Consider the following 19,273-nt stretch of genomic DNA (forward strand, 5'->3'; position numbering starts at 1 on the left):
TTCCCAAGAACACGAAGGTAACCTGCCTAAATGAATACCGACCTGTAGCACTCACGTCTGTAGCCACAAAATGCTTTGAAAGGCTGGTCATGGCTCACATCAACACCACTATCCCAGAAACACTAGACCCACTCCAATTTGCATACCGCACCAACAGATCTACAGATGCAATCTCTATTGCACTCCACACTGCCCCTTCCCACCTGAACAAAAGGAACACCTATGTGAAAATGCTATTCATTGACTACAGCTTAGCGTTCAACACCATAGTGCCCTCAAAGCTCATCACTAAGCTAAAGACCCTGGGACTAAACACCTCCCTCTGCAACTGGATCCTGGACTTCCTGACCGGCTGCTCCCAGGTGGTAAGGGTAGGTAACAACGCATCCGCCACGCTGATCCTCAACACGTGGGCCCCACAGGGGTGCGTACTCAGTCCCCTCCTTTACTCCCAGTTCTCTCATGACTGCACAGCCAGGCACGACTCCAACACCATCATTAAGTTTGCTGATGACACAACAGTTGTAGGCCTGATCACTGACAATGAGAAAGCCTATAGGGAGGAGGTCAGAGACCTGACCGTGTGGTGCCAGGACAACAACCTCTCCCTCAACGTGATCAAGACAAAGGAGATTGTGGACTACAGGAAAAGGAGGATCGAGCACACCCCCATTTTCATCGACTGGGCTGTAGTGGAGCAGGTTGAGAGCTTCAAGTTCCTTGGTGTCCACAACAACGACAAACTAACATTGTCCAAGCACACCAAGATAGTCGTGAAGAGGGCATGACAAAACCTATTCCCCCTCAGGAGACTGAAAAGATTTGGCATGGGTCCTCAGATCCTCAAAAGGTTTTACAGCTGCACCATCGAGAGCATCCTGACAGGTTGCATCACTACCTGGTATGGCAACTACTCGGCCTCTGACCGCAAGGCATTACAGAGGGTAGTCAATATGGCCCAGTACATCACCGGGGCCAAGCTTCCTGCCATCCAGGACCTCTATACCAGGCGGTGTCAGAGGAAGGCCCTAAAAATGATCAAAGACTCCAGCCTCCCTAGTCATAGACTGTTCTCTCTGCTACCTCATGGCAAGCGGTACCAGAGCGCCAAGTCTAGGTCCATGAAGCTTCTAAACAGCTTCTACCCCCAAGCCATAAGACTCCTGAACAGCTAATCAAATGGCTACCCAGACTATTTGCATTGCCCCCCCCCACCTACTACGCTATAGCTACTGTTATCTATGCATAGCCACTTTACTCTACCTACATATACATATTACCTCAATTTCCACAACACTGGTGCCCCCGCACATTGACACATTGACTCGATACCAGTACCCCTTGTATATAGCCTCCACATTGACTCTGTACCGGTACCCCTTGTATATAGCCTCTGTATTGACTATGTACCGGTGCACCTTGTATATAGCCTCCACATTGACTCTGTACCGGTACCCCTTGTATATAGCCTCCACATTGACTCTGTACCGGTGCCCCTTTTATATAGCCTCCACATTGACTCTGTACCGGTACCCCTTGTATATAGCCTCCACATTGACTCTGTACTGGTACCCCTTGTATATAGCCTCCACATTGATCTGACTCTGTAGCCTCCGTATTGGTACCCCTTGTATATAGCCTCCACATTGACTCTGTACCGGTACCCCTTGTATATAGCCTCCACATTGACTCTGCACCGGTACCCCTTGTATATAGCCTCCACATTGACCCTGTACTGGTACCCCTTGTATATAGCCTCCACATTGACTCTGTACTGGTACCCCTTGTATATAGCCTCCACATTGACTATGTACCGGTGCACCTTTTATATAGCCTCCACATTGACTCTGTACCGGTACCCCTTGTATATAGCCTCCACATTGACTCTGCACCGGTGCCCCTTGTATATAGCCTCCACATTGACTCTGCACCGGTACCCCTTGTATATAGCCTCCACATTGACTCTGTACCGGTACCCCTTGTATATAGCCTCCACATTGACTCTGTACCGGTACCCCTTGTATATAGCCTCCACATTGACTCTGTACCGGTACCCCTTGTATATAGCCTCCACATTGACCCTGTACTGGTACCCCTTGTATATAGCTATTGTTAGCTATTGTTATTTACTGCTGCTCTAATTGTTACTGTTTTCTCTTTCTTTTTTGGGGGGGGGTTCTTAATTGTATTGTTGGTTAAGGGCTTATAAGTAAGCATTTCATTGTAAGGTTGTAAGTTGTATTCGGCACATGTGACAAAATTAGATTTAATTTTATCAAAAAGTGCCATTTTAACATTGTGTGCTCTCTCTGACATTCATTGAAATCATACATTTCAGATATAATAGAATGTGATTGATTGACAAAAGGTAGGATGACCTTCGCTATCATGTGCTTCACTCTGAAATGGCCAGCATGTATCTCGGTCAGCACGGCCTCTTTCTCTTCCTCACCTACTAGCCTAGTGGTTAGAGTGTAGAGGTGGCAGGGTAGCCTAGTGGTTAGAGCGTTGGACTAGTAACCGAAAGGTTGCAAGTTCGAATCCCCGAGCCGACAAGGTACCAATCAGTCGTTCTGCCCCTGAACAGGCAGTTAGTCCCACTGTTCCCAGGCCGTCATTGAAAATAAGAATTTGTTCTTAACTGACTTGCCTGGTTAAATAAATAAATAAAAAGGAATGGACCTGTCTGTGTGGTGCTCGTATGTCATGTCTACAGTCTGTGTGGTGCTCGTATGTCATGTCTACAGTCTGTGGTGCTCGTATGTCATGTCTACAGTCTGTGTGGTGCTCGTATGTCATGTCTACAGTCTGTGGTGCTCGTATGTCATGTCTACAGTCTGTGTGGTGCTCGTATGTCATGTCTACAGTCTGTGTGGTGCTCGTATGTCATGTCTACAGTCTGTGTAGCCATTAGCGATGAATGATAACGGTCTGTTGTTGGATGGAAAGGCTTTCCCAAAAACCTTCTCAATGAAATATTGAAGAATATAACCACCTGGCAGAATGATATCATGATTATTTGTGTCAATCCAGTGGTCATTTGTTTTGCAATCTCTGCGAAGGGTTATTAAACCCAAAATGATTTTTCCCAAACGTGTTTGACTTGGACCATCCAATTAAGTTTTTTGTTTCTATTAGAAAAGTGTTATTTTCAGAGTGAAAAACTGGGGGAAACGGAGAAAACAACGGAACAAACAGATTTCATAGGGCCCTAGTTTTTGTATCTCCACTTCTCTCTCTCCTCTCTCCATTCGCTCTCGCTTATTCCTCCTTTCTCTCTCCTCTCTCCATTCGCTCTCGCTCATTCCTCCTTTCTCTCTGTCCACTTTTTTTTTATTTTTTTTTATTTTTTTTATAAAATCTCTTTGCCTCTTTTCCCATCTCCTCTCTCTCCTTCCTCTTCTCCCTCCCTCTTTCTCCTCTCTGATACCTGCTGTCTTGTCACATTGCAGGTGGAAGTGGCAGTCTAGACTTAAGGACCACCCTTTGCAACACTTTATTTTCGCTGCCTTGGCAACACAGCCGAGAGAAGCAGCGAGTCAGGATGGTGTGTTATCACCGCTCCCATATTTCAGCCAGCACTGCTATTGTGTAGTGTGGTCTTTGGTCGCCTTGTCTGGTTTGTGTCGATGTGACGGTTTGGGCCAGGGCTCAGGGTGATGAGAGAGAGAGAGGAAGATCCTCTTTAGAGTGGAGGGGAGATTAGGGCCTTAGCTGTATCCAGGCAGCGTGTTTGTTTTACTTACCTGTGTGTGTGCTTTTTAAGTGGGTTAGGCAGGTGTACGTGTCTGTGTGCCAGTTGTGTGTGGAGCAGGACTGGTGTTCTGTGCCTGGGGAGGCCGACTGAGACGGACTACCTGGGTGTGAGCTGAATACTGAACAAGGGACAGCTCTCCTGCCTCTATGTGACTGGGGATCAATATCAGGGTTTAGGAAAGAGACATTTCTGAAACTGCTACAGACACATATTCAGCCTTTTGCACAACTACTCCTGCATTTATTTGAACATGCTCATTCATTTAATTGGTTAATTAATTCATTCACTCATTTGCTTGTTTGTTCATTTATTCACCCACTCACAAACCATTTCCAGATAGGATACTTGATTGCATTTCCAGATAGGGATGAGGGGGAGAGAGCAGTCAAATATCCTATCTCCTGCCATCCCTCCATCTCATTTTCTAACACATTTGTTTGTTATTCAAAGCTGTAGCTGTGTGTCCCATCTTTCTCTCTGCCTGAAACAGGTTGACATCTTGTTTTGCATAATATTTCCCCCTGGCCGTTCTGTGGTAAACACTTTGTTGTTATATAGTCATCATACTGATGGCAAAACTGTCTTTATGTGCCTGTAGCCTTAATACATCCTCCATCTTTGTCATTATGGTAATTACAGAACATTTTATGTCACTGTAGGTTTAGCACTTGTATACTCTCATACTGTACCAGTCAAAGGTTTGTACACACCTGCTCATTCCAGAGTGTTTCTTTTATTTTGACTATTTTCTACATTGTAGAATAATGAAGACCTCAAAACGATGAGTAAAACACATATGGAATCATGTCGTAACCAAAAAAGTGTTAAACAAATCCAAATATATATTTGAGATTCTTCAAAGTAGCCACCTTTTTGCCTTGACAGATTTGCACACTCTTGGCATTCTCTCAACCAGCTTCATGAGGTAGTCATCTGGACTTCATTTCAATTAACAGGTGTGCCTTGTTAATTTGTGGAATTTCTTATCTCAATGCATTTGAGCCAATCAGACAAGGTAGGGGTGGTATACAGAAGATAGACCTATTTGGTAAAATAACATTGTCCACAATCACCCAACACGAATGAGAGATGGTTTGGGATGAGTTTGACCGCAGAGTGAAGGAAACCCAGCCAACAAATGCTCAGCATATGTGGGAACTCCTTCAAGACTGTTGGAAAAGCATTCCAGGTGAAGCTGGTTGAGTGTGCCAAAGCTGTCAAGGCAAAGGTTTGCTACTTTGAACAATCTCAAATATAAAATATATTTTGATTTGTTTATCACTTTCTTGCTTACTACATAATTCCATGTGTAATTTCATAGTTTTGATGTCTTCACTATTCTGCAATGTAAAAATAAAGAACCTCTTGAATGAGTGGCTGTGTCCAAGCTTTTGACTGGTACTATATGTGCTCAGAACAGTTTGGGTAACTTAACACTGGGCAACAACATTCAGACCGTATGGAATATAATGCCACTATATGTTGGATAGTAGGTAGTGTTGTGTTAATTAAGGAGGCTGTGTTCATTGATCCTGGATGTCCTCAGGGCCTATGTCTGACAGTGGGTCTGTCTGAGAGAGACTGTATGCACATAAACAAGTCCGTGAACAGTGTAGCAGACTGTCTCGCCCCTGGGAATCAGACCCTTATTGAGGAGATTGGAGGGAGAGAGAAGGGGACACACATTGGTATTACAGTGACGTGCACTGACTACCTGTTCCTGCCAAGGGTCGGGAGTTCGTTGACTAAGACCACACACACTAGCAAAGTCTGTTCCTCTCCATATTTAGTTGACTCATTTGACAGACATACTATATATGGACCCCCTGGTTCTTTTTATGCATGTATGTGTGTGTGTGAACTCCAGTCATGGTTGTTTTTGTCCATTGGGCTAACCTACATAAGTACTGTAGGTTGCACTGACCATCACGGTGTGCATGCAGAATTTACCAGGATTACATTCTGTATCTCTGTAATGTCTCTGTTCTGATGGGGATTCTGTCAGATTCTCTCCTTTACTGCGACTCTGGTCTCATCACATAATTGCCCTTGGTCTGCCAGGGTCTGTAAAATCTGCTGCACAGATTAATATTGATGATAATGTGTGAGCTGAAGAGCGGCCAGCGTATAGATCGGCAAAAGAGGGTCTTAGGCTTCTGTGATGTCACACACTGGGGTGAGCAGCATTTTATCACCGAGCCATCATCACCGTATCATGAGGCTACGGGTGTGCCCGTCTATCTAGAGCTAGCCTCCGGTCTTTAGGGGATAGGGGTAGAGGGAAATGCCTGACTTCGTGTGTGTCAGCCAAATAGAAAAAGACAAAGTAGACAGCCAGGATCCCCAGGAGGGCATGTCCCCCTTGGTAAGAACTTTTGCTCTATTTTGGTGGCCTCTGGCACATTGTAACGCCTTGATTCCATCAATTATTGAATACTTTATTGAGTTTACCTCCCAGATTGGAAAAATGTGTTATGGTATTGTTTACAATTTAAAATAGTGAGAATGTATGAATCCAGCGTATTGTTAGTAGTTTTGGATATCGTCTAGGCCAAGGCCTATATGATCAGCACTATATTCTAAGAGAACATTAAACCTCTATGTTTTATTTTTTACATTTAACACGTCTTCTCTTTTAAGAGTAAAGTATTTTACTGCAAGATATGAATTTGCCACAATTATGTATTTTATTATATCAAAGTGCCAAAAATGATCTTAAATGTATTAAAGGTTATATTTAAAATCAAAATAATTGTGATGGCACTATTTCAAATGGAAAAATTGGTCTCTTAAGTAAACAGAACAGATGCTCCATTAATTTGTGACCATACGTGTTAAGAGAAGAGCGAGAACGGCATCAGTTCAATTAAAGAATTTCAACAGGTGTTTGCTACTCTTTTGTGAATTGCATAATAACATTTATTTTAAAAATTGCTTGATTAACAACTGACTCACCGATTTCTTCTTAAATAATCTTGTAAGAGTCTGCTGACTTCCACAGGCTTCAAGCTTCCTATTTAAGAAGCGTTCTCTCAGCTATCTGCAATACAGGAAAGACTGAAGAATGAAACAGGTGTTAATAATGACCTTCGCTACACAGGAAACAGCAGTTGACTGACTGGTCCAGTGTCAACATGTTGATTAAATCACTAGACCTAGATCAATGTCTTTGAAAATAACATACAAGTATCATTAGCTTTTTTTAAACAATTCAATCTGTTTTCTTTTATCTTATTTTGGACCAGAGTGAGTCTCTCTCTCCGCTAGCCAAAATATTCTTCCTGCAGTGAGGAGGATTTGCTATTTTCATATACTGTTTTAATAATTTTTCTGCAGATGATCGCTAAAAAGCCTACCAGTATGCAAATTAGGGAGTCAAATGAATAGCTCTTACCGATGTGATTCAGTAGGATACTGAAGTCACTCACTTTAACGTCACTGTCTGGCAAGTTCTGATGGACTTCATATCGACAATACAAATTAGATCTTTAGTTGTCCCGATGCGATGGACGTACATAAATAACTACGTTATGAATGGGAAGGCTATATGAGATCGACTTTATTCAGTCAGTTCAACACCTTTTATAAACTTGTCAAGCTCGCTGCTCGTCAATCAAAGCACAGTAAGCCTATGCGCCAGCACTTCGTGGCTGCATATGAAACACGCAACATAAAATAAATGAATGTGCTGAAAGAAGCCACTAGGAAGTTTTTCTGTAATTGTTGCTAGCCGGCCATCCAGAACCACAACTCACGGACTTCTACCCCATTCACGCATGAGCTTAGTTTCCGTGGCGTTAAAGAAAATAGCCTATTGTTTTCTGGAACATTCATTTAAGTGGATTTCGACTCATCATTACCACATTGAATGGGACGTGCAAATTGACTCACATAGACGAAGGAGCATCATGCGCTCTCCCTTCGCGTAAAGACATTTGGACAGGGTTTGGCAGACATTTGGCAGACATTTGGACAGGGTCGGACAGGGTTTGGCAGACTTTTTTTGTATTTACCAATTGTAAAAAAGTTCCGGAGATAATTTAACGCCATACCCAAACCGGCTGGGCGCAATGGTGCGCAAATTGATTTTGTCTCTCCACACCAAAAGCTGTCAAGACACGCAGGTTAAAATATCAAAACAAACTCTGAACCAATTATATTAATTTGTGCACTGGTCGAAAAGCTTTTTTTGTTTTTTATTATGGCAATTTAGCTAGCTAGCTTTCAGTTACTAGCTATTTTTTTCCTATTTATAGCTAGCTTGCTGTTGCTAGCTAATTTGTTCTGGGATTTAAATATTGTTATTTTACCTGAAATGCACAAATGTCCTCTTCTCTGACAATTAATCCACACATAAAACAGTCAACTGAATCGTCTCTAGTCATCTCCTTCCAGGCTTTTTCATCTTTGGACTTTATATGGCGATTGGCATCTAACTGTAATAGTTACCACGTGAACTCAGTTCATCTTTCAATCACCCAGGTGGGTAAAACCAATGAGATGGCCCGTGGGTATCTGCCTCTATAAACCATGCGTTCAGCGTCACAAATAGAACTGACTTCTATTTTAGTGCTTGGCAACGCAGACGCTCTTTGGTTGGTGCACGCAATTATTGAATAACATGTTTAAATGAGTTTTGTAACGCTCACGCACGCGATGTGAGCGGTGTGGTCAGCGTGTCATTAAAGAGGAACATTTGTGTGTAATCGTGTGTTGTCGGCTATACAGCCGTGTGCCACTCTTCACTGCCACGTTATCGGGTTTATAAGCCCGGCCATGCTGTGGCCTAGTTTCAATGGCAATTAATTCAGGCTATCGGTTTCTCTTACAAAGTGCTATAAAGACAATGTCTTTTTGCGATAAATGATGGCCCATTTTATTTTAATGGAGCAGTCTGCTTTTGAAGCGTTCTTCTAATGAGGGACTACCCTGGATCCTCTGATACTTTCAGGGTGACTTGCACAAACTTCCTGTCTCGCTTTTAATGTTGAGCTGTTTTTCTTTTTTGTCCTTTTATTTATTTGATTCTTCTCGCTGCCTGTCTCCAGAAAATAATTGGCCCCCTAATTTAAATCAGTCTGACTGTGCTGCCAAGGCTGACAGTCTGGTGTGAAGTCGCCCAGAAGAAGGAGAGGAAGTGGGGTTTGGGAATCCTGGTTCCATTTTCTCCTGTAACTTTAAGAGGATGCTGTACCCAGCTCGTCACCATTGGGCTTACTTCAGCCATCACAACACCCCACCTTCAGCCTAGCTCTGCATCAACAGGTAGGGAAGAAATAGCATGAGGGGAATGCGCTTTAAAACCTCTACAGGATCGGTGGGTCCCCCACGGGACAGTTGAGCTAACGCGATTAGCATAAGGTTATAAGTAACAAGAACATTTCCCAGGACACAGACATATCTGATATTAGCAGAAAGCTTTAAATTCTTGTTCATCTAACTGCACTGTCCAATTTACATTAGCTATTACAGTGAAAGAATACCATACTATTGTTTGAGAAGAGTGCACAGTTATGAACTTGAAGATGTTAATAGGCCAATTAGGCACATGTTTGCAGTCTTGATACAACATTTTGAACAGAAATACAATGCTTCATTGATCAGTCTAAAACTTTGCATGTATACACCGCTGCCGTCTAGTGGCCAAAATCTGAACTGCACCTGGGCTGGAATAATAAATGAAGACCTTTCTCTTGCATTTCAAAGATTTCTTTGTATCATCTTTTACCAGATCTAATGTGTTATATTTTCCCACATTAATTTCAGATTTCCACATACTTCAAAATGTTTCCTTTCAAATGGTATCAATAATATGTATATCCTTGCTTCCGGGCCTGAGCTACAGGCAGTTAGATTTGGGTCCTGAGCTACAGGCAGTTAGATTTGGGTATCTCATTTTATGTGAAAAATCCCCAAAATTGTCAGATCCTTAAGAGGATCATCATTATTAATGATCCTAACAGGTCAAGACACCGATAAATTGTCCTCTTCAAGGCGTTGGGGACTGAGAATCGACTGGACCTGAGGGCAGCAGCGGTACCAGATGTGCTAGATTTTCATCATGTCAGTGACTAAGGACGGGGTTGATTGCAGTGAAAATAGCTGCTGCCCCTGTTTCTCAGGCCTGACAGCATTCTCTCTCTCTGCTCATCTGGGGCTGACAAACGTTTAAATAGGTCAGCTCTGGGGCGAATCACACCACACGGTTTTAGTTGTGTTGCTCATTTTTAAAATCACTCCACCTGAAGCTGTTAATGAGAGAAGGATGGCGAGTCCGTCTCTTTGTGTCACATTTATGACGCTGCAGACCAAATGCATCATCTGATTGACATCTTTAATGGTAGTCGGATTGAGGAACTACATAGGGGTTTCAAGTTCGATCTTGCAAATCATGTTTTTGTCGAGTTCTTGTTGGAAAGAACATTGACTTTTACATGGTCTCTCTGTGTAGGTCAATTGAAATTCCCATGTCGGAAATGAAATACCATAATAACATGGAGTTCATTATCCTCACCAGAGCTACTCACTAAAGGTGTATGGAACAGAATGGGGTCAGAATATGATGATGATGATGATGATCAAGAAGACTGAGGAGAGTAAGCAGCTGTAAATCCTGTTACGTCACAGATTGTGAGCACGCCGCCTTGGGAGGAGAAAGGGGGCGACGGGAGAGAATTGGAGCACGCCAAAGTCCGCCCGGCGATCGGGATTACCACCCTGTAAAAGCACATCTGATTGGTGCGATTTGGAATTAGACGTTTGTAAAACAAGACGTGATTGGAGAGCTCATTAGCGAGGCTACCGCATCACATCTGGCTCAAGTAGCAGGGATTACAACCATAGAAAAGCACATCTGATTGGAGGACCACAGATTACAGGCCTGTAAAAGCAAACCTGATTGGAGAAATGGAAATGTGACTGCTGTGAATAGACATCCGATTGGTGTGTGTAGGATTATGGCATTTGAGTCAGATTGGATGGGAAAGCTTCCAGGCCCTGTGAAGTTTACGTCTGACTGTGAATTAGAGCTGCACAAATGCATCATAGGTCCTAAAAATAGCATGTGGTCTCTAGAATAATCTCACAACGGATCAGACATGGTCCAATATGGCTCAGATGAGACCTACGCACACACAGATTCACTGACATACCTGTAGCATTGATCTGGCATTAACCCAGAGAGTTGATGAGGATCTGGTCATTGACCCAGTCTCACACACTCGCAATACCTGCCTGTCCACTTGTTCTGAACTATTGAGCGCACCCTGCAGGTGAAAGATGGCAGTGCACCCCCTATAGAATTGCCTGTGGCAATGCCTTTGGAATTCCACATGGATACACCGAACACAACACATGTATCTAACCTGAACATGAACCACTTCCTTTTCACTTTTACTTTACATTTCAAATGTCACAGCAAGAAAGGGGATCTTCAACTCTGCACATGTTGACAAAGGCCTACCTACAGGGTTAGTCAATTCCATTGTAATTCCAGAAGTACACTGACATTTCAATGCTTTTCAATGAAGACCGTTTTGAATTGTAATTTGGTTTGCTTTCTGTATTGACTGGAATTTAAATTGAATTGACCCCAACCCTGCCTACATGTAACATAAACATTCAGGCCCCGTACCCTGCCTTTTAATTTATTTATAACCCCCTGCGCTCTCCTAACCCTTTGTCCCCAACACTCTGTCTACCTCTGACTCACTCAACCAGCGTCCCTCAGGTAACTTTTTGTTGTTAAGCCAAACTTGTTTATTAAGCATTAATAATCCAGCATACTTGCTGGCAACGAGTCCGTCATTAATTCTTCAAATTGGGGTTCAAAAATAATTGGGGTTCAAAAAGAATTCAAAACGAGCTCTCCTCTTGGTTTCAGGGCTACCATGTGGCTATTTACCTCCTCAACTTTTGTCAAACCACTTTTGATTTATCTGTGAAGGACACGTCGCGCTACACTTTAAATTTGGTTCATTTCCTGGTTCTGTCGGCTGAATTTATTCAAGTCAAATAATTGACTGGTCGCAGAAGTTGGCCACATGAAAGATGAAAGCAACACCTGGAGGAATTGCAGTAGTGAATAACCTTGATGAATTTAAATGTTTAAGTGGTTTTCAAATACTTACCCTTTTAGTAAATGAGAATGTTCCCTGGGGTACCAGTTGAGGTACCAGTATCGTGTTGAAATGAATAGCACTTGATATTGACATCTCAATTAACTCTCGTCACATTTAATTCACACATGGAAGTGTTATTATTGCAAAGTGGTCGTTGAGCAGTGGCCTGATCTCCTGTTGGCAGCATGATGAATATAAACAGTGTGAAAAATACTCTGTCTAGATGAGCTCACCAGATGTACATGCTAACATTACTCTTCCCTGAAGTGGGGGGGAACCAGATTTCACAGTGGACTGCCAAGTTCACTGACATCAGCCTAGTAGCTCCACTCTTAAGACACCTGGTGAATGATCAAAACATGTAAACAAAGGAGCGAAGGTAAAGGTGAATACAGAGCGACGATATCCGTCCGTTGTGTTTGTGTGTAAAGCCCAGAGTACATAACACTACTGTTCCAACAGGCCATTCAGTTCCATTCACTGACCATTTATCTAGTTTCTAAAGAATCATGTTGGATTGGGAATTTATGGTGACCCTTTATCTAGTTCCTAATGAATCATGTTGGATTGGGAAGTTATAGTGACCCTTCATCTCATTCTGCTGCAAGGTGAAAGTGATGGGATTTACTGTAGTACTGTAGCAATTCCTCTGGTATCAGGAAACTGGACTGTAATCTGACCCTACTGGATTTACAGATCATGAATCTGTTTGTACTTTTGGCGTTGTGTATCATTTACGTGAGAGAATCCCACAGTCCTTGGGGTTAAGGTGTGTGTGTGTGTGTGTGTGTGTGCGCCTCAGACTGACACCATCTGTTTTGTCTCTCCTATAGATCACCAGAAGCTGGAAAGAGAGGCCAGGATTTGTCGTCTGCTCAAGCACCCCAATATCGGTTAGTTAAATACTGTACAAGTCTAACATCTGTGAATCAGTGTTCCACCACCAGTTCCTCACTTTCTCCTGTCCTCCACTCTCCTGTCCTCCACTCTCCTGTCCTCCACTCTCCTGTCCTCCACTCTCCTGTCCTCCACTCTCCTGTCCTCCACTCTCCTGTCCTCCACTCTCCTGTCCTCCACTCTCCTGTCCGCCACTCTCCTGTCCGCCACTCTCCTGTCCGCCACTCTCCTGTCCGCCACTCTCCTGTCCGCCACTCTCCTGTCCTCTACTCTCCTGTCCTCTACTCTCCTGTCCTCTACTCTCCTGTCCTCTACTCTCCTGTCCTCCACTCTCCTGTCCTCCACTCTCCTGTCCTCCACTCTCCTGTCCTCCACTCTCCTGTCCTCCACTCTCCTGTCCTCCACTCTCCTGTCCTCCACTCTCCTGTCCTCCACTCTCCTGTCCTGTCCTCCACTCTCCTGTCCTCTACTCTCCTGTCCTCCACTCTCCTGTCATCCACTCTCCTGTCATCCACTCTCCTGTCCTCCACTCCCCTGTCCCTGACCTTTTTTAACATCTTTGCTCTCCTTCACATTTAATCTCTCTCTTCTTTCTGTTCAATGTGCCAGCTGGCACTTCACTGGTAGCAGTAAGACAATCACACTGTTATTCCAAAATACACATGCGGGCGCGCGCCCACACACACACTTGACCGTCTGTCTCAGTCCTGGCCAGCCCACTGTGCCAAAGAAACTGTCCCATCATCCATGGCTAAATTTTTTTTTAAAGAGTTAGAAAGGACCGGCCTTTTGCCTGGTAAGACAGCAATATGTCCATCCCCAAGACATCTCACGCCTCAGGGATAAACCCCCTCCTCCACACACTCCCATGTAGGCTATCCCCATTTTGAAGGTAACCAACGTTGATATGCCCCAAAGCCATTTTTAGGTGGATCCTGGGTAAATAAACATTGAAAGTCTGTTTAAAACCAGACCTCGCCCACGTTCTCCCAGTCCCTTGCGGGCTGCCAAGGGAGACACTGAGGCCAAGGCACTGTAAGACTTGACGACCACACTGGGTGTTGGTGTGGTTGTTTTCACACTGTTTGTTCTTTCCCGGGAAGAGAAGGATGAGGGGGGCGGAAGAACAAGACTATATGGGGGGGCATTTTGTTTGTCTATCGATGAGAATACTTGCCGATTAAAATGTATAACGTGGGAGACCATTGGAGGAAGAGTGGTTTGGGTGGCCATGTGTCTCAGTCCTGGAGCTATTATTATTAGATAGGAATACTGGAGGAATACACAGCAGATAGGAATACTGGAGGAATACACAGCAGATAGGAATACTGGAGGAATACACGGCAGATAGGAATACTGGAGGAATACACGGCAGATAGGAATACTGGAGGAATACACGGCAGATAGGAATACTGGAGGAATACACGGCAGATAGGAATACTGGAGGAATACACGGCAGATAGGAATACTGGAGGAATACACGGCAGATAGGAATACTGGAGGAATACACGGCAGATAGGAATACTGGAGGAATACACGGCAGATAGGAATACACGGCAGATAGGAATACTGGAGGAATACACGGCAGATAGGAATACTGGAGGAATACACGGCAGATAGGAATACTGGAGGAATACACGGCAGATAGGAATACTGGAGGAATACACGGCAGATAGGAATACTGGAGGAATACACGGCAGATAGGAATACTGGAGGAATACACGGCAGATAGGAATACACGGCAGATAGGAATACACGGCAGATAGGAATACGGCAGATAGGAATACACGGCAGATAGGAATACACGGCAGATAGAATACTGGAGGAATACACGGCAGATAGAATACTGGAGGAATACACGGCAGATAGGAATACTGGAGGAATACACGGCAGATAGGAAAGGAATACACGGCAGATAGGAATACACGGCAGATAGGAATACACGGCAGATAGAATACTGGAGGAATACACGGCAGATAGGAATACTGGAGGAATACACGGCAGATAGGATACTGGAGGAATACACGGCAGATAGGGATACTGGAGGAATACACGGCAGATAGGAATACTGGAGGAATACACGGCAGATAGGAATACTGGAGGAATACACGGCAGATAGGAATACTGGAGGAATACACGGCAGATAGGAATACTGGAGGAATACACGGCAGATAGGAATACTGGAGGAATACACGGCAGATAGGAATACTGGAGGAATACACGGCAGATAGGAATACTGGAGGAATACACGGCAGATAGAATACTGGAGGAATACACGGCAGATAGAATACTGGAGGAATACACGGCAGATAGGATACTGGAGGAATACACGGCAGATAGGAATACTGGAGGAATACACGGCAGATAGAATACTGGAGGAATACACGGCAGATAAGAATACTGGAGGAATACACGGCAGATAAGAATACTGGAGGAATACACGGCAGATAGGATACCACGGCAGATAGGGATACTGGAGGAATACACGGCAGATAGGGGTACTGGAGGAATACACGGCAGATAGAGGTACTGGAGGAATACGGCAGATAGAATACTGGAGGAATACACGGCAGATAGAATACTGGAGGAATACACCAGATAGGATACTGGAGGAATACACGGCAGATAGAATACTGGAGGAATACACGGCAGATAGGATACTGGGGGAATACACGGCAGATAGGGATACTGGAGGAATACACGGCAGATAGGAATACTGGAGGAATACACGGCAGATAGGAATACTGGAGGAATACACGGCAGATAGAATACTGGAGGAATACACGGCAGATAGAATACTGGAGGAATACACGGCAGATAGGAATACTGGAGGAATACACGGCAGATAGGAATACTGGAGGAATACACGGCAGATAGAATACTGGAGGAATACACGGCAGATAGGATACTGGAGGAATACACGGCAGATAGGATACTGGAGGAATACACGGCAGAGAGGAATACACGGCAGATAGGAATACTGGAGGAATACACAGCAGATAGAAATACTGGAGGAATACACGGCAGATAGAAATACTGGAGGAATACACAGCAGATAGAAATACTGGAGGAATACACAGCAGATAGAAATACTGGAGGAATACACAGCAGATAGAAATACTGGAGGAATACACAGCAGATAGAAATACTGGAGGAATACACAGCAGATAGGAATACTGGAGGAATACACAGCAGATAGGAATACACAGCAGATAGGGTACTGATACGCAAGACCGGACAGGAAGATCACTTCAGTGACTCAACCCACTCAAGTTGTGTATAGCGAAAAAAAGGCATGACATGACGCACCCTTCTTAGGGACGGCATTGAAGGTCACTCGTAAGGCAGAGAATCCCAGTGGAGATAAAGGAGCCTGTCAGGCACAGACAGCAAGGGCGGTTCATTGCTCCAGTGTCTGGCTGTTCACCTTCACACCCCTGGGCCAGACTACACTCAATCATAGGACCTACTGAAGAGATGAGTGTTCAGTAATGACTTAAAGGTTAAGACCGAGTCTGCGTCTCTCGCATGGATAGACAGACCATTCCATACAAATGGAGCTCTATAGGAGAAAGCCCTGCCAACAGCTGAGATGCTTAGAAATTCTAGGGACAATTAGGAGGCCTGCACCTTGTGACCGTAGCGTACGTGTAGGTAGGTACGGCAGGACCAAATCGGAAAGATAGGTAGGAGCAAGCCCATGTAATGCTTTGTAGGTTAGCAGTAAAACCTTGAAATCAGCCCTTGCCTTAACAGGAAGCCGTTGTAGAGCGGCTAGCACTGGAGTAATATGATACATTTTTGGGGTTCTAGTCAAGATTCTTGCAGCTGTGTTTAGCACTAACTGAAGTTTATTTAGTGCTTTATCCGGGTCACCGTAGAGTAGAGCATTGCAGTAGTCTAATCTAGAAGTGACAAAAGCATGGATGAGCTTTTCTGCTAAATTTTAGAACAAAAAGTTTCACATTTTTTGCAACGTTACAAAAAAGCTGCCCTTTAAATATTCTTTAGGTTCGTCAAAAGAGGGATCAGGATACAGAGTAACACTGAGTTCACACAGTTTTATTTGAGACGACTATACAACCATCAAGATGAATTGTCAGATCAAACAGGATAACGTGAATGCCTAGCATGATGGATTACTGTCCTGCCTATTGAGTGTCTAAATAATCTGTCAGGTTTCATACCATACCCTCATAGGGTGATGTCTCAAACCCTACCCTTCAAGGTCCTAGCTATAGAGATAATAACACAAGTGATTCTACACTCTTAGAAAAAAAGGTTCCAAAAGGGTTCTTCAGCTGTCCCCATAGGAGAAACATTTTGGGTTCCAGGTAGAACCATTTTGGGTTCCATGTAGAACCCTCTGGGGGAAAAAGGCTTGTATGTGGAACCCAACACGGTTTTACTTGGAACCAAAAGGGTTCTAAGTGGCACCAACAAGAGTTTTTCAATGGGTTCTGATATGGGGACAGCCGAAAGAACCCTCTTTGGTTCTAGACAGCACCTTTTTTTCTTTCTTCTAAGACTGTAACGAAGGAAGTTCCCATATTGCTACAGTATGCCATCTTTACTCTGTCTGAACATCCATCCCTCCTACTTTGAGGTCATCCGTCTCTGTTTCATTTGCTGGTGCGTGTAAGCGATTGCTTCATTAGATGCCTCGGAGGTCGGGATGTTATCTCCGACTGGGACCCAAGGGGATTCCTGTCCTCTTTCTCCTCCCTCTATCGTGCTTTACGCTGGCCATTTTATTTTTCCCTGACCTCTACCTTACCCTTTCTCCAACTCCTTTCCCCCCTCCCCCGTCTCTCTCACGCCCATCTCTCTCTCCCTCATCCATCTGTATAATATCACCCAGGGAAGTCGTTTTCCTCTTGTGTGTTAATTACACTGATGGCTGGCTAATTGGTTGTACCATATAAACCTAACATACAAACCATGGCAAGGTCTCCTCATGGTCATCCCTCTTCAAGGGTTGTGTTCATCTGTGCAGAGGATCAGGCCAAAATAGCTGGGTGTGTGCGACACCTGTTCAGAGACCCAAAACCCTAAGAATAGAACCGAGATTTGGCTGGGCCTTTTGACCACTCGGCCTGGCCTGTTGACCACTCGGCCTGGCCTGTTGACCAATTGAAAGACGGTAACACCTGACTGGCTGTTTCCTGCATGGTGACCCATGTAGCCCTTGGCATTAAGATGCTGTACGCTGTAAATAAGTAACGGTTCCTGGAGGATCCTTTTGGGGTTCTTCAGATTGAAACTGTGAGGAAACCCCTATAAGTCCATAATGTAGAGGCCTGTGGGATATTCATTGAAGAGGAAAGGGAAGAGGATACTACATGTGATCTCCATAACATAACAATACCAATTTACATACCTTTGTACGCCTCCTTGTCTGTATACCTGCAGACACGGACACAAAAGTGAGCAGCTCAGTCATCTGCACCCAGCCAGCCTTCAGTGCCTGTACAGTTCGGTTCCTGCAAGAACCCCCACCAACTGAGGTTCCTCGATGAACCCCACCTACGGGGTTCTTGGAAGAATCTTTTTGGGGGGCAATTTTCTAAGGTTTTTCAGAGAACTTTGAGGATCTAAGAAGAACCCTGGTTGTGAACCCTTCATGTCTAGACTAGGACATTGGGGTTATAGAACAACATGTATCAAGGCAGACTGCTCCAAATACAGTTCACTTCTCAACGGGGTCATATTTCAACAGGAAGCATTGATACGTCCTGTATGATGTGTCCCTCATATGGAAGCGTTTTGTACGCTATAGGACGTGATGTTGATGTGGTTAAGCGTTCATTATTGATTGTGTTGGGAAGTGGGCTGGTATGACACAATACATCAACAAGACATCTGCTGACACATTAAGCAGTGGTCCCGTGTTGGGAACATATATCAGCGGAAATTTCAAGTGCGCCACGTATCGTTTTTGATAAAACTCAAACTTTCATTAAAATGCACATACAATATACTGAATTAAAGCTACACTCGTTGTGAATCTATCCACCAAGTCAGATTTGTAAAATGCTTTTCGGCGAAAGCATGAGAAGCTATTATCTGATACCATGCACCCTCAAAATACTGCAACGTCACCTAACACGACAGATTTTGCGTTACCCGGCGCAAACCAAAACGCAGATTTAAAATATAAAACATTCATTACCTTTGACGAGCTTCTTTCTTGGCACTCCTAGATGTCCCATAAACATCATTTAGGGTATTTTTTCGATTAAATCGGTCCATATATAGCCTAGATATCGATCTAAGAATACTGTGTGAACAACGGAAAAAAAAGAGCTTTTTCTAACGTAACGTCATTTTTTAAAATTAAAAAAGTTGACGATAAACTTTCACAAAACACTTCAAAATACTTTTGTAATGCAACTTTAGGTATTAGTACACGTTAATAAGCGATACAATTCATCAGTAGGTGATGTAAATTCTATAGATGTCGTCTCGAAAAAATGTCTTGGAGAGAGCTCGACCAAAA

General features: G+C 43.8%; 1 protein-coding gene across 1 annotated transcript in view; it reads left to right on the top strand.

The window, feature by feature from the left end:
* LOC118392692 (calcium/calmodulin-dependent protein kinase type II delta 1 chain-like) overlaps nucleotides 1-19,273 on the top strand; it is a 113,709-nt gene that overhangs the window by 42,556 nt on the left and 51,880 nt on the right. Inside the window, exon 3 of the mRNA XM_052459373.1 lies at nucleotides 12,711-12,770. Coding sequence (XP_052315333.1) covers nucleotides 12,711-12,770 — 60 coding nt within the window. The remainder of the gene's footprint in view (nucleotides 1-12,710; nucleotides 12,771-19,273) is intronic.

Source organism: Oncorhynchus keta, chromosome 13 (assembly GCF_023373465.1).
Source record: "Oncorhynchus keta strain PuntledgeMale-10-30-2019 chromosome 13, Oket_V2, whole genome shotgun sequence".
Classification (NCBI taxonomy): Eukaryota; Metazoa; Chordata; class Actinopteri; order Salmoniformes; family Salmonidae; genus Oncorhynchus; species Oncorhynchus keta.